Source organism: Agrilus planipennis, unplaced genomic scaffold (genome assembly GCF_000699045.2).
Source record: "Agrilus planipennis isolate EAB-ADULT unplaced genomic scaffold, Apla_2.0 scaffold323, whole genome shotgun sequence".
NCBI classification, from domain to species: Eukaryota; Metazoa; Arthropoda; class Insecta; order Coleoptera; family Buprestidae; genus Agrilus; species Agrilus planipennis.
Genome location: NW_020439138.1, coordinates 206,606 through 223,482, shown reverse-complemented (window position 1 = coordinate 223,482; position 16,877 = coordinate 206,606). Strand labels below are relative to the sequence as shown.

Genomic DNA, 16,877 nt, shown 5'->3' with positions numbered 1-16,877 from the left:
ACTTCGGCCTATTTATTCACATGAGTTTTGGCTTATGCAATGCGGCGCAAACCTTTCAACGTTTCATTGACAAGGTTCTGCATGTACGGGAATTTTGTTACGCCTACATAGACGACATTTTAATCGGGTCTGAAACGTTAGAATAACACCTGGATAACCCGCAGACTTTTTTCGAAAGACTTCAACTGTGTGGGGAGGTCATCAATTTATCCAAATATGTATTTGGTCAATCAGAAATCAAGTTCCTTGGCTACCTTGTTTCCAATATCGATACACATCCGCTGCATAAAAAAGTGGATGCAATTCGAACTTTCCCGTTCCCGCAAACCTTCAAGAAGCTGCGTCAATTCCTAGCCATGATTAATTCATTCAGTTACCAGGTCAGTTTTTTTGTGTTTCCATGCGTGCCTCCGTTCATCACAAAAGGGTTCCGAAAAGCTGCATTCCATTTCGTGCACAATCTTTCCTATCCTGGAGTTAACGCGACTGTCAAAACTTGTGACGCAACGTTACATTTGGCTGTCCGCTAGAAAGGAAGTTCGTCAGTGGATCCATTCCAGTGTTTTTTGCAAACGCTCCAAAATAACTCGACGTCATCGAGATTTGACCATATACATTTCGATATAGTTATTATATCGTCGTAGAAAGGATGCAGGTACTGCCTTACGTTGGTTAATCGGTATTCTAGATGACCAGAAGCAGTCCCTGTCCTTGATCAAGAAACAACAACTGTCGGTGGTGCCTTATACAATTGGATCGCCAGATTCGGGACTCCTCCGACCAGGGCAGACAATTGGAGTCGTACTTTTTTAAACAATTAAACCGTTTATTAGGTTACATTTTTTTGTGTAATGATCTTTAAATATTATCTAAGAATTCGGATAGTTGTTTACTGTTATCTAATTCTATTTGTATCGCAGATTCTACGCGGACTTGTGTAACATAAATGTATGCTGTATGCTTGTAAAACATCTTCCTTAAACGTATTCGTTTATGTAAAATGATTTATTTTCACTGTCTTGATAACCTCCTTTATATTAACGTGTTCTATTAAATTATGTAATTTAGACTTTGTTCTATTAGAATAATTTTTATAATTTTGTTCGGATATTGATTGTTTGTAAAAGTCCCTCATTTCTAGGAGATCAAGATTCATCAATTAATATATTTTTACTTCATCCGAACATTCAGGTAATTCTATCAGTAAAGCTTCATGCGCTTGGTCTGTTATTTTACTTAATGCTAATTCTAATATCAACTAATTTAAAGAACCATTTCGTAAACTGGGAGCGGTAACTTTGTACAATCTAATGAATTTTTCAACTTTTTCGAAAAAATATAAAAGCAGGTGTGGATTCCCGTTGCGTTCAGGAATCGTTTCTTATCCATATTAATTTCTTGATAATTTGTCATTTTAATTACTTGATTTGACCTTAACCTTTTAATTTATTTAAAGTTAGAACATTAAATTTTATAGGTGATAAAAATGATTCAGACGAAAGTGATTCATCAGAACTTACTCTCCTTCAATGTTGATGCGGTGGTTTCTTCCGGTTTGTTTAACCGTAATCCATGGAGTTTTGATGTTTCGCTAACGGCATCTTCAGTGGTGATTTGGCGGTTGCTGGGTCGTTACTGATGCAGTTTAAAACCGTATTACTCTTTTTATTTTGGAGTCGTCATAGAAAATGAGTTTCTACGTCGTTGGATCCATGTTTTATTTTTAATTTTTTCCTGTTCATTATATTCTGTTTCTAAAGCTTTACGCCTATCTACGTTGTAGAAATCCGAAGTCCTAACCAGAATGGCTGTATTGTCGAACTGAGCAGTATAGCGTTCCACGAGCACATGGTGAATTATTGCAGATTTTCCGGGCTGAAGTAATCTAATAACTCGTTCGTGTTATTTCTTCCGTGTAACTATGCTGTGTAATAGGGTGGAGCACATATATATGTAATTTTTTTTTTAATTTCAATGTTCTAATAGGGAGGAATTTGTGCCTTATAATAAAATAAAGATAAGTGTAATTTTTTATTACATTTAATGAATAGCTTCTTCCTCCGCAGTGACTTCAAAATTTTAAAATTTTATAGAAAGTTTGAAGTCGTTTAAGGTCAAATATTCTGCCTGGTTTAGTAGTAAGAAGGTGTTAAATGATAGATCATTTATAGTGTAGACATTTATTTAGGTAATACTGTGACAAAGAACATGAAAATACTTTGAATTTGATAACTAACATTAATTACTAAGCTTGGAAATCCTTTTCTGTTTCTAATTTAGGCATCACTTTCCTCGATTCTAACTTAGCTTTTATTGCACCTAATCGTGATTTTTTTTGTGCACTGAGAAATAGAAGCTTCAGTTGTAATCTTCACAGCTCGCTCAACAGCTTGAGTATGACACGGAAGCCTTAAAACAATGGTTTGCTATTACCACCAGATCCTGCAATGTACTAAATTTTTTAGTCAGATAAATTCCTCAAAAGCGGCGGTTCGGTTAAGTTTTCCTAAATCAATACATGAAGTAGTATTAAAATTTAACAACTGCCCTTGAAAAACTCACGGTGTTGAAGGGTAACTCACACTGCGTACCTTCAGTATGCGACGAGCAGCCAGCTCTCTAATATGCTTCCTCTCATCTGTTATCATCGCAAGAAGAATGTTTTCGGGATGCGCGAAATAGCCGTTTCTTTAGATAACAGGATCTATAATCTTTTTTCTGGCACGTATCTGGGGGCCATAATAATGTTAAAAATATGATGGATGCCATCTTTGCATGACGGTTTGGTCTTAAAAACCAGGAAGGTGTATAGACTTTCACCACAAAAGTAGCCAGAGTTATCACATTTTCCGTCGGATTTTCAGTTACTCCATACAAACGTAGTATTCGGTTGGCACGTGTAATTCAACATGCATGTGAAAGTATACCTTGAGATTTGTTTGCGAGATGTTGTGGTTATACACCTAAAATTAATTACCGCCGAAACAATTTTGTGCAAATACTGCTGATCGGTACTCAGATTATTGGGCATTTCTGGTAACATTTATCCGTCAATGCGTTCAAACTTCTTAACAGGCAGTTTTACACATGTTTCTAGAGCTTTTCCCAGTGAACCAGCATAAGATTTAGGTCCTGAAGTACACCCGTCGAGATGAAGAAACAAGTATCTTAGAAGCAGTTCATTCATGTGAAGCAAACAGATAATCCACCGAAGTGGTTTTTGTAGTTTTTTCTCAAGCAGTTTAATAATTCCACCATACTTCCCAGTATTACCATTCGTTCCGTTACAACCAATGGTCATAATAGTATTTTGGGAAATTTCTTCTTTTATCAGAAAACCAGTTATCGTGGTTTGTATTCCTTTAGCTGTACCAACCTCAGGTACAACCTATCCCAAGTAAGTAAATCCCGGCACTAGAATAAGCGAAACATGTTCCTCAAGTGTTGTAGTCCTGTAGCTTTTCCCACCTTTCTTAATAATTTTCAAAGTTTTGTCTTTTCTCACATCAAAGTATAACGTCATGAGCTCTGTGACTGTTGTATTTATCATTAATTTCTCCCTTATTTTTGATCTTTCTCTTGGTACCTTGTATCTGTCAATGATCTCAACATCAGACCCAATGTCAAACAAAATAGATGATGTTATTACCGCTGCTGCTCTGCCCGACACTCCATATCTGTCGCATGTCTTCGATAACGTAGGAAAATCGAAACACACGGACATTTTTCTTTTTCTTTTCAGGAACGCTTTCAATTATGACGTATTCTGGCTTTTCTGAATCTGATGATGCCGCTGAAGAAGTACTTATATTTAAATCAGCTAATGTTGAAGTGTTTAAGGATGTGCTTGGGCGATTTTCTTGTTGATGTTTCCTTTTTAGAGTCTTTTGCAACTTCTTTGTAGCAGTTACGTCGATTCCACCGATTGCCATCATCATAGACGTTCTTTGATCAATCAAAAAAGCTTGCTCTTGTTTAGGAACCTTTTTATACGTAGGACAGATGCACTGAGCTAAGTCATTGCACTTGCATGTTGAAATATTAAAATGTATCTTACTGATTTGCTGAAAACTGATTTAAGATTTAACTTTTCCGGGGAGAGCCTTTTGAGAGACTTTTTAAAGTATGGGAGACACGTTGTGATTTTTTCCTCATCTGCCGTCGTGCTAGTCTAGCTGCGGTGGTGTTTAGGATATATTATCTTCTGTATTTCATTGTGGTTGTAACCGCTTTCTTGTAGGGTCTTCCGTAGCTGTTCTAATTCTAGCTGTAGATGTTCTTTGTCTGCAATGATTTTTGCCATGTTTACTAGTGTTTCGATGACGGACTTTCTTTACACTTGATGGTAGTTGGAAGTAGCGTTGACATATCTGTTAGTTCTTTTTCTTCATACATTACTTATTGAAGAGTTATCGTTTCCGGGAATACCATTAAACACGTGCGCTGTAGAAATTATTGTTGGAATTTAGTCGTTCACCAAAATTATTTATCACTCGCCCAAAATGGTTCGGAATTTGGCGAATTTCATTTGCAGTGAAACACAATTTTGCCGATCATTAGCACTGTATACTGTTTGATATAGCAATGACGAGTATAATGAAAATTGTCAAAACCACACACAGACCCACTGGCATCTTAAATCAGTTTTCTGCAAGCCTTGCATTCGCTGTGACTAAAGCTCGAACGTTCCTTTCCATATCAGGATGTAGCAACTATTTTTTTAAAACTTACCACAATGTCAAATGAGAGGAGTACATGTTCCGTCCTATTTCGTGTGTACTAGATACTTTAGAGATTGTCTTCTATAAGATACCTTAGTACAATAAACTGGTATTTAAATTATCTGTTTCCCGGTTTCCACCCTCCTCTCTTTCCTCCAAAATGACTCCTTATAAACCAGCTACTACTTTTGAGAGAAGAGATATTATCGTTAACAGTAATAATCCTCTGCGTGATTTACGGAGGTCGGTCTACTCCTACCGAATACATATTATCAAAAACGATATACTATCGAACCTACTAGCATTTACTGAATTCTTTAGTTTTATAATACCATATTATCTCCTGCAAACTTATCACTTATTTCAAAATCAATCAATCAATAATACATATTTTTCGAAAGCAATGAAAATGATACATCTTTAAGTTATTACTGTAAAACATTTCTTATAAGCCTACGATATTGATATCTAAAATAACAAAATAAACATTCTTGCACAAAAGAATTTTTGCTGATATGGAAAGAAACGTTCAGTTCACAGTCAAAGCAGTTTCAGAAGAAATTTGTAAGACTAATGGAAATTCCAATAGCACATCTGAAATTACCACAAAAGCAAATTACGAAAAATATTATATTGAATTTTTAAAATGTTGCTTTTTATGAAGATGTAGGAATATATCAATTATAAAATTCATCCAGTTCTTTTTAATTTTTAAGAGATTCTTGATTTTAAAAATTCTTGTGCCCTCTTTTCAATGAATACTTAAAAATCCAATTTTTTTATTCTCAGCTACATCTACTTACGTTCTACTTTTATCCAATAAGACCTATTTTCTTCCGATTCCTTTTTATTCTTTTCCGTTTTTGTAAAAACTTTTCAAAACTTTCCTTACTTGGTTCAGTCAAAACTTCTCACTTATATCCTAAATTCTTAATAAAAAGGACGTCTCACTTCCATTACAATATTTCGGATACTTTTTCGTTTTAAATTTTGAAAGTTTGAACAATAACGTCATTGGGTATGCTCCCTTCTATTAAAAGCAGCATCTATGTAGCACTTGCGGTTATACCGACAGTTGACATCAACTTCGTTCTTTTAAGTGGAATACCCTGTCTATTACGACTGCTTTGAATTCTACTTTCTCTGATTTCAGGTAGACATTCATACAGATTTCCTACTTTTAAAATTTACCGTTTATGTTGAGCTAATATGCGGTGTAAACGGAAGTGTTACACAGATGCTATTATTTTAATTGAAGAGAACATACCCAATAACTCTAAAGTCCAAACATTCAAATTTAAATTTAAGGTAGTTTCCGAAGTATTCTAATGGGCGGGTCGACCTGGTCTCCGGGTTATACAATAGATTTTTTTTCATAATTTTTGCATTTTTGGAATGAAAAGTATCTCACCAACCCAAATTGCTTAAGAAGCGGAAAGAATTTTGATTGCTTGAAGTAATATGCGAGGTATGGTGGATACATAGTAGACTCCAAAATTTTATAATTTCAAAAGAATGGTATGCTTCATTTAGGAGAACAAAAAATTTTGAAATTGTGAAGGTGCGTTAAAATGTGCTCAAAGAAATTAACAGAAAAAAATGTCTGTTCGCGCGTTCATGCTTCCATGCGTGCGTAAAAATAGAAATTACAGTAACCAATAACAGCATATTTTTATTCGATGCTACAGTTTCTTCATATAGTACAAGTCTTCATTCTTTGAAACATAACCTGTTTTTGTTTTTACTTTTAGGAACGACGCTATGGATACACTATACAAATGTTACTTCGTCACAGTTTTCTTTCAACTAGCATATAGCCAAGTTTTCGACACCGAACTTCTAGCTAGATCTACTGTCGCAAAGTCAAGGGCTAACAATGTAAATTATCGCCTTCCATCGAGTATAATACCTCTAAAATATGATATCACACTCGAACCGAACTTTAATACGGATACTTTTTCTGGAATGAGTTCCATAGAAATAAATGCCGTTGAAGAAGCGAATACCATAACTTTGCACGCATACCAATTAACAATAAATGAGTCGTTAATTGAAGTATTGGATGCAAATGGAAACAGTACGAAGGTTACTGGAGTAACTGAGTCAGATATCGCAGACCAACAATTTTACATCATTAACCTCGAGTCTGCATTACAACCGAACCAAAATTATACATTAGTATTTGGTGGATTCACTGGTATACTTAACAACGACTTAGATGGATTCTATCTAGCAAAATACAACGATGTAAATGGCAACGAGAGGTCAGTTTGACACATTTCAAAATTATTTAAAACTATCCTTCTTAAAGAAAACTGACAACGTTTGCATCAAAAATAATTTTTATTTAATTTCTACAGGAAATTGGCTATAACACAATTTGAACCAACTGGTGCTAGAAGAGCATTCCCTTGTTTTGACGAGCCACACTTAAAAGCAACCTTTCAACTAAGACTTGTGCGACCAATCAACTACACTAGTGAAGCAAATACGCCTTTAGAGATTTCAGCGTAAGTAAATCAATTGAAACTGTAATTATAAAGCAAATACAAACAGTGAACATACAAATTAATTATACAATAATATTATAGACAAAATCATTCAATCTACTCCTTAAAGAAGGTGTGGCGAAATAACTCTTATTGTTTTGTTTTTGTGTGTAAATATTTTTTTTAATTTTTCCATTTCAAATAATATTTCATTTCGAATATTATTTCACTTCAAATATTATTTCAATTCTTATCTTCAACTTCTTATCTTGTAAATACTTTGGTTTCCTTTCAATCTAAACTCTATTGTTCTTTCAATCACTTTTACCTGGAAATCCAACTTCAACCATACCTGCATGCACTCCCATACTAATATCTGGTTTTACCCTTAATTGCTTTCTCTTGAATTCTGTACTATCTAATTCTGTATATTCCTAGAAAGTAGTGTCTTCACCCTCTCTCTCACTACTTTTCCTTCTAGAACATTCTATCAAAATTACTAACAACCCTATCCTATAAATACTCTAAAATTTCTTATCTCAAGACAGTCTCTCGTCTACCGCTACTACCACCTTTCGTAAGTGCCTTTGCCTATTTGCTACATTGTTTCATTTTTGTTGTCTTTGTTATTGTTATTGTTGTATTATCTTGTTCTTTCTGTTACCTTGTTCTCGTTTGTTTTTTTCACTCCTTGTGCTTTTTGTTACTTGTGTTTTCGTTGTTATTGTTATAAACTGTTATCTGTTATTATTAGTGTTTTTTTTGGTACTCATATAATTTATCCACCAAAAGACACTAAAAAGGAAAAGAAAAATGGAACAAAAAGCAATCTATTTATCAAATGAGCACCCTAGTTTTTATTCTAATATTATCTTAAAAGAGGGAGAAGAATTGGAAATCCAATTCCTAGACGTGACATTTTTTTAATTACAGTAGTGTTGTCCCTTATTGTCTTATTCCATACCACCTTCTCACTTAATTCCTCTTCAAGTGGGAACATATTTATCAAAACACTTCTGCACGTATTTCGTTAGTAACTGTATGTGGTATTGACCTACTACTGCAAAGGTGACATTAAGCACAATCGTACTCACCCATTCCATAGATTTTATAAATTTGAAAATATAAATACTTATCTATTTTGGTTTATCAGATCTTAATAGTTTATTTATTTCGTGGTACAATCTGAAGTCCTGTAGAAATTCAGATACCTTTTTACAAAGTTGAGGTTGAACATACATACAATTTAGAAATGAGTGTGAGTTAATTTAATATGAAATATTTTTCTGAAAATTCATTTCTAAATTTTTTACCCACTATACGCTACCTCAAATTAATGAGGTTGGCCTGGTATTTCACTCATCGACCTTGTAAGACCAAGCCTTCATCTTTGACCCAGTACCCAGACATTAAGAATGTGTTGTACCGATTTGAAAGTGTTAAAAATGCACTTTATATTTCTACTTAAAGAAGGCAAGTCGTTTGTCATTACTTATACGTACATTACATGAGTATGGTCAATCCGAAGTCCTTCTACAACAACTTGCTCCTTGCGTTTGAAATTGCAGTATAGAATTTTTTATTGTGCTTGGGCAGAAGGCTCCTGTGGAAAACTTAGTGCTATAGACTGGGTGGCACGGAGGATTTTCAGGATCTTGTCTTTACTGAATCGTAAATTATTGTACCGTAGTCTATTTTTTGTTGAGTAATACTTTGTAAGTTTAGATCATAGATCCATTATCCGTGCCTCATTTTATGTAAGAGATGTATTTGATAATATTATTTTGTGTTAGTATTTTTCGTTATTGGGAGGGGAAAATGCTTTGTACATAGCAGCCACACAGACGCTAAAGGTAGTGTAGAAACGGTATGCCCACTAAAAATACCCCCGCGACCGTGGTGTGCAATCCGTTTAAAACATTTTTTCAAAGATAATTCGGAAACATGTAGAACAACAGATTTCTGTGATAAAAACGAAAAGTGTATCTCTTTTATCCTCATTAATTGGGAGTAACGATAAACAAATAATGGGTCTTCGTTTCTTAATTAGAATAAATCTTTAGTTATAAAATAAGTTTAGTTTTTGTTTTTTATCTTCAATTATTTTACCATCATAGTCTAATTTTTATTTTCGTGTCAACAATATGTTAATTTTCTAAATTTAATAGTTTTTACAATTTTTATTTAGAACCAATCATGTTGCAGGCTACTCAAAGTAATGTCGGTTACAATTTTTCAATCGACATTTTAAATTAACAACAATACCGTTTCGTACTCTTTACTATTTCTTCCTATTTTAAATATGTTTTAATTAATTAGATTGATAAGGATCGAGAAACTTTGAGCGAAACGTCTCTCACTTGTGTTTCAATTAATAAACACCTTTCAATGGAAATATTCAAAAGTTATTTTTAATAGAACACCCTGTATTCAATCGTATCAATAAAAGCCTAGGTTAATTTAAAGGTAACTTTTATAATACGAATCTTTCCGACAACTTCACCATCACTCCTTGTTTGATCAATTTCTTACTGTGTGTGAAAGGAGAAAAAAATAGCGTGGATCAAAAAAGTAAGAAATGAGAAAATATTAGATAGGGATAACAGAAGGCGTTATTGAAATAAATAAGAAATAGGCGAGAAAGATTGGTAGGACACCATCTTAGATTTGAAGGGTTAGTGAAAGACATACTAGAAGCAAAAAAAGAAGTTAGGTGTAGTGAATTACTGTTCACAAATAGTTAAAGATGTAGGTTGCTCGAGTTTTCGAATGATACGAAGATTGGCTCAGTCTTCATCTGCTTTCCAATTGTTTTGCAAACTAATATATGTTATAAGAACAAAGGCTTTCACGGCCGGAATCCATAGTAGAATGAAAATTCGGGCTATAGGGCCGTGGTCTAAGTGAACTATTCTGTTCAGACGTTTCGTCAGCTACTGCGGTAGTGCTGCGTTGACGTGGATTATATCTCGTCTCGACAGCGACTTTCGCCCAAATCTTCATTCTAATATAGGATACTACCAAAAATATTTTTAACTGTTCGTTCCAGTGCCATATTTGTTTGGCAAGAAGATTGAGGCTCACTTATACACAGCCCATCCTATTAATGTATGACAATGCTGTTGTTTTATTGGTTTTTGTTAAGATATTTTAATTTTTTATGCAAAACACTTATACACTATATAACCTTTACGCGTAGAGGGTACGTATGAATGTCTTTTTTTGTTGTCCTGTTTGTCATCCACCAGCCGCACGTGCTCTGGTTAACTATACAAGCGTTCCAAGCAGTAAGAGACGCATCAGTGAATATTTCTAAAATGAATTAGTTTTTTTAATGTTATTTGAAGAACTAATGTTTGAATTCCACCAGTTTAAGTTTGAGAGGAAGTAATAATTCATTAATTGGGTCCACCATTTGGTTGTGTTCCTTTTTGGAAGAAATTGTGACGACTGGTGAATTTGATTTTCTTAGTGAAGTGACAAAGGGATTTTACAACCACTTATCCACTAAATTATGACTAGATTTTTAGTTAACCTCTTCCAGGCATTCCTGCATGTGCAGTACTTACCTGCTCTATTTCATTTTGTTGTTATAATTCGAGGGGCGCCCTGTTTATGGTCTCGTCTCCCTCGATTGACAGGCTGGGCGATACTTGTTTTCCAATGAGGAAATGGGTTGCGTTCTTCTTCACCCTCTTTCTTGGTAAAGAAGTAACATGTTTGTATATTTTGCGTGAGGAGGCGCTTCCTTACCAGTATTCTGACTGATTTTATTTTTTCATCTAAATTGTATCTGAAGTGCAAGGAGCTGGGAATTAATTTATTTACAAATTCCTTATTTGATTCGTTCAAAATTTGTAAACATAGGTAACGCCTTATTTTCGTTATGTTATAGTACGTGTTATTCAGTACTTTTCCCGAATTCTATAAAGGCTCTAAAATATATCCCTTCGTTTGTTTTGAGATATTCTGCCCCTCCTATAAGATTACACTTATAGTATTACGAAGGGCAGATATGTCCGTGCTCAATTGTTGTTAAAGGTTCCTACAACAGTCTTCCCTTGTTCTCTGGAGAACTGATAGGAAGGGTACCACCTCTGGGTTGACTTCTGGTGGGTTTAATGCTTGATGCTTTTCTGGTACTTTATACTTTTCACTTAGACTTGGGTATTCCTTAATACCTGAATGAAAATGCGTTCCCTACGAGAACTTAGAGCTTTGTGTAGTGAAGGCAAGTTGATTTTCTGTTAGATAGGATAATTTGTAAAATTTCCTCTCCAAAATTTATATCATTTTTTATTATGGTGGCCTTATACCCATCCCCTCTAGTTTTCAAATTACTTACTGTTCTTTTTATGGTTCGATGTGCTTCCCATTAAGCTGTAACCAATTGTTTACCCTTGCGGTAAACTCATGTTTAACAGCTCGTGTAATTTGGGCTGCACACAAAGTTTCTTATGTTTCCTTCAATTAAACCTTCTTATGTATTAGCTGTTCAAATTATTATGGATATACAGGATCTTCTTGCGTTCGAGTCAAAATTGGTCATTATTTTTATTACATGCAAAATTTATTATTTATTCATGGAGAATGTAACAAAATAACAAATAAAACTTGCATAGCGTTTACCGAGAGAAACGCACATTTTCCAAAGAGTAGGAAGAAATTAAAAAGAATTTTAAGAAATCATTTGCAATATGGTCGGATTTCTGCGAAAAAAGTTTTACCAAAACCTACCACCTCAGACGAAGATAATGTAGTAAACGTTTTGGAATTTTGAAAAGTAATAGACTACGTATTTTGGAGTTCAATTATTATTCTGCACTTCAATCCGGAAATGCTGAAAAATGTATTGAATTATGTGAAACGATCTTGACTCAAATACAATATCCAGATTTCTTAAAAACTGTACTTAATAATTGAAATTGAGAACTAAAGTATTTAATTATTAAACTGACAGCATGAGTGTTTGAGTGATAACAATTAAATTGTTTTATTTGTTTTTCAAGTTCTGCTAAGAATTTAACAACCATATGCGGGAAAAATTAAACGGTTTTAGTTGCTTTCAGTAACAGTAAGCAATTTGAAATGGTATAACGAACCATAGTATCAGTCGAAAGAGAATAAAATTTTGCATAAGGCTATGATTATACGTACAGGGTGTTTTCTTTAAAAAAACAAACTTTACGAAGTTTACCAAATCTAACGCTCTGTATGTAATTAACCCACTTTGAAACTATCGACGGGAAGTTTGAGAGTATAACTATCCCTCTCGGGAATATTATTGTTCCATCTATCTTACTGTAAAATAGGCATGCACTCTCGCTCTTTACTGGTATGTGCTATGTGATACTTTTTAAAAAAAAATTAATACCTTGTAAATTTTATATGATGGAAAAACTTATGAGACACCTAAAATCATTAATAGAACTCAAAACCTTCATAATATACAGGGTGTTCCACTTAAAATGACAAAGTTGATGTCACCTTCCGATATAACCGAAAGTGCTACATAGATATTATCTTAATTGAGAAGTACATAACCAATAACGCTATTGACCAAATATTAAAAATTTCAATAGAAGTAGTTCCCGAAATGTTCTAATGGGTAGTGACATATACACATCAGGATACCACATCTCTTCTTTTTTATATTACTTTTTCTTTTAATGAAGTTATGTACTCAATCCTCATCTCGAATTACAAAATTATGAAAATAAACAACTAATTCAAAGTTTAAAATACACAAGTTAACTTAACCTTGATTACTTTAATCATAAACATTTCACTCCTAAACTACAAAATTAAAAAATAAACTTTAAATTCAAATATTAATCTTCAAACATTTTACTTGTTGGTTATCATTTACTTCTTTTTTCGAATTTTCTTCTCTTCGCTTTTTTTCTATTTCAACTGTATTTCATTCTTCCGCTTTTTTAAAATGAATTATAGCTCGATCTTCATATGCTGCCATTATGCGTTATCCGCATCTTTAAGTTTTAAATGGTTTGCCATGTTAATTAGTTTTGCTTTTAGTTTTTTATAAAATTGAGTGTAATTTATTGATTATGATTAGAAAGAAATCTCTATTTTTTATCCAAGGCAGTAAAAACGGTTTAAAAAGGATTTTAGGTTCCTATGTTACTTTATCATGCCTACACACTGAAATTACGTTAATATCATTTTTATTTTTTATAACCACTGCAAACTAAGATGACAGATAATGCATAAATAATGTGTTATTGGTTTATGTCAGTTGCTAAATGGTGCATCTTTTTCCAGGAGAATCGCTGAAGACAAGTTTTTGGACGAGTTTCAGGAAACATTACCTATGTCTTCTTATTTAGTTGCATTTATAATTTCGGATTTAAACTACACAAAAAAATTGCACAGGCAAAGAATTTTGGCAAGGCCGAAAGAAATTGAAGACGGTAGAGCTGATTTTCCGCTAGATCAAGCAAATCAGGTTTTAAGAGCGCTTGAAAACTTTACTGGCATAGCATTCGCTTTACCGAAAATGGACGAAGTTGCTGTACCAGAAGGTTACTTTTCCGCCGGTGCTATGGAAAACTGGGGTTTAGTGACATACAGGTAAATCCATTGTGGTACCGTTTTGATCCCAATATCATTCACAACAAAATATTTGCAAAAATATTGATTTTCGTATATACGAGCCTTTATCCCTTAATTATTAGAATCATTTTACATATAAAGATAAATTATTTTGCTAGAGAACTGTCCCTGCTTTATTACAATGAATCCACTACAGAAACACGTTTAGAATCAATAACCAGTATTATCAGTCATGAATATGGACACCAGTGGTTTGGAGATTTAGTTAGCCCCCTTTGGTGGAAGTACATCTGGCTAAATGAAGGATTTGCAACCTATTTCGAATTCTATATAACTGGAGTTGTAAGTATTATTAACTTACATTAGCATGAACTGACAGGTACTTAAAATTAAGTTGCTTATTTAAAAGACCAAACTGTAAGGATCACATCGGGAAAGTTTCGGGTTTGTAACGAATGTTATAGTAATTATTTTATCTTTATCTAAAAATAGTAAACTGAACAAATTAATTAGTGATGGTGCTTAAAATGAGCAACGAAACAAACAGCTGCTAAATATCAAAAGTTAGGAGAAAAACAAGAAATTCTCGCCATTTTTGGAGTGAACTTAACTGTATTGAACTATTATGGGAACATATCGGCTATAGACTACTGCTTCCTTAAATCGATCATCAAACGGAACATATGTATTAAACATAGCATTATTGCTAACTTAATTATTGATTATTATATAAGGCGCCAGGTGTAGATGGGATACGGGGGGAAACTCTAAAACATGCAGGACAAGAGGTTAGAGATCGTTTGTTTAAGCTAGTTAGTCACATTTACGACACGGGGAAAGTCCCAGGGGATTATAAACGGAACGTAGTAGTAACATTACCTAAGAAGAGGGGCGCGGATAGGTGCGAGACATTTCGAACAATTAGCTTAACATCCCATGCGTCAAAAATCTTAACTAGAATTGTACAGAGGAGGATGGAAAAAAGGGCGGAAGAACTATTAGGGGAAGATCAATTTGGGTTTAGAAGAAATAGAGGAGGCCATTCTAGCTTTACTAGTAACAATAGAGAAAACGATAGAAAAGGAAAGAGTGCGTACATAGGATTAGTAGATTTAGAGAAAGCTTTTGATAATGTTAAATGGGACAAGATGTTAAATATACTTAAAAATGTAGGGATGNCAGCATTGCAGCATAACAGCAAACATATTTAAAACTAAATCTATCCTGGAATTTTGACTCCCTAACAATATGAACATTATGTGAGTCCCAAAAATGTAAGTTTCTCCGATTTACAGTACCCTTATTTAAACTCATTATTCCATAAAATTTTGGATAAGATAAAGATCATCTTGCATCCTTACTAACATTAGTTCACAAAATTCAATTGGAGGGAATTTATGATTGTGCAACATTCTGTGGATTGGTGCAACAGATATTCCCAAGTCATTTGAGGCTGCAGCAATGGAACTTCCAGAGTTGACGTTAATACATTTATTTTGTTATTTTCATCTCCAGTTACAGGTTTTTGATACAGTTTCTTTACTCTAATTCCAAAACGTAGAAAATGTGCTTCTATTCGTCTGAATTTTGTTTTGTTCATCTAACGCAGATTCGGATACCTTTGGTTGAAAAGACGACACGTCCTCTCTACAACTTTCTGACATTCAGCATGAATGTAAAATAATCTTAAAATATCGTCATTTTTCAGATGGAGTTGTATATTCAGAGTCGATCTGAAAAGGTTCGCTGAAACTAAAAATGTTATAAAAAGTATATTCCATTTAAAATAATCTAGTTGAAGTCAACTTTCGGTATAACCGAAAATATTTTAATTAGAAAGAGCATACATTTTTAGTTTATTTGACGCATCTTCAACTGTAAAAGTTTAAATCTTTTAATAAACGGGTTGCGTGAAAAACCCTGTGTATATAAGTGTGGCGTTTATAATCAATAAAAAACATGCCTTCAGAAGCAAGGTGTCATAACATTTTGCATTCCAAAGACAATTAAGCACGTAAATCTATAATTTGAATACGGGCCTGTATCTCTCTGACTAACCCTTTTATTGTGGTGCTATTGAACTTGGTTCCAGTACGTACATGTCACTCAAATAATCAATCAGTTATTTATTTACCTACCAGAGAACGAGCTGAATACACTCCTTTTGTAAAAAAGTCAAAGTGAAAAATAATTCCGTACTTTTCATAAAGGTATTGAATTGTCTACCGTTAGCTTTAATGCAAATAATACGGCGGTATATTTGTCAAATTTTGACACAGATATCAAGAGTAGCTTTAATTATACGTAAACAACTGATAATGTCATCATCACCATCATCATCATAAGGTTGTCAGTCCTAAGACTGGTTGGACACGTACCTCCACTCCTTCCTATCCTGAGCTAATCTTCGCATTTCCCTACAACTAGAACAACCCACCTACCCCTCCTGACTCCTGTTTCTGCCTCTAAAATGTCTCTGACTAAACCTTCATGTCTGAGAAGGTGTCCTACCAACCTATCTCGCCTATTTTTTATTGACTCTGTCCGCCTATTCTTTCTAATACCTCTTCATTTCTAACCTTTTCTACCCACGTTATCCTCATCATTAACCTATAACACCACATTTCGAAAGCTTCTAACCTTTTCTTTTCCGCCACGCCCACTGTCCATGTTTCGCACCCATACAACGCCGCGCTCCAAACATACACCTTTAACAAACTTTTTCGAATTTATAAATTAACCGTTCGCGAGCATAGAAATGACTTTTTTTTATTAAAGGCGACACGATCCTGAGCTATCCTCTACTTTATATCCTTACTACTCCTTCCATCCTGACTTATCTGACTTCCCAAATATCTAAAATCAGTCACTTCTTCTATTTTTTCGTCTCCTATCTTTATACTCGCTCTTTCCCTACTTTTTCTTCCCTTGCATACCAGTATTTTACTTTTACTTTTATCTATTTTCATATAGTACTGATCTGTCAGTACCGCTTCCATCTTATTTAAAGCTATCTCTAAGTCCTACTTGCTAGATGCTAATACTGCTATATCATCTGCAAATCTAAGCATACTAATCTTTCTCCCCTTAAAAT

At 33.9% G+C, this 16,877-nt stretch overlaps 1 protein-coding gene across 2 annotated transcripts in view; it reads left to right on the top strand.

Moving 5' to 3' along the window:
- LOC108742143 (aminopeptidase N-like) overlaps positions 1-16,877 on the top strand; it is a 60,953-nt gene that overhangs the window by 18,856 nt on the left and 25,220 nt on the right. Inside the window, exons 1-5 of one of the 2 annotated variants that reach the window (XM_018477203.1) lie at positions 3,279-3,397; positions 6,473-6,985; positions 7,082-7,231; positions 13,493-13,801; positions 13,942-14,125. In XM_018477203.1, coding sequence (XP_018332705.1) covers positions 3,294-3,397; positions 6,473-6,985; positions 7,082-7,231; positions 13,493-13,801; positions 13,942-14,125 — 1,260 coding nt within the window. In that variant the 5' untranslated portion in view covers positions 3,279-3,293. Of the gene's footprint in view, positions 1-3,278; positions 3,398-6,472; positions 6,986-7,081; positions 7,232-13,492; positions 13,802-13,941; positions 14,126-16,877 lie in introns of those variants that run through there. The other variant, XM_018477204.2, reaches the window with a different exon arrangement.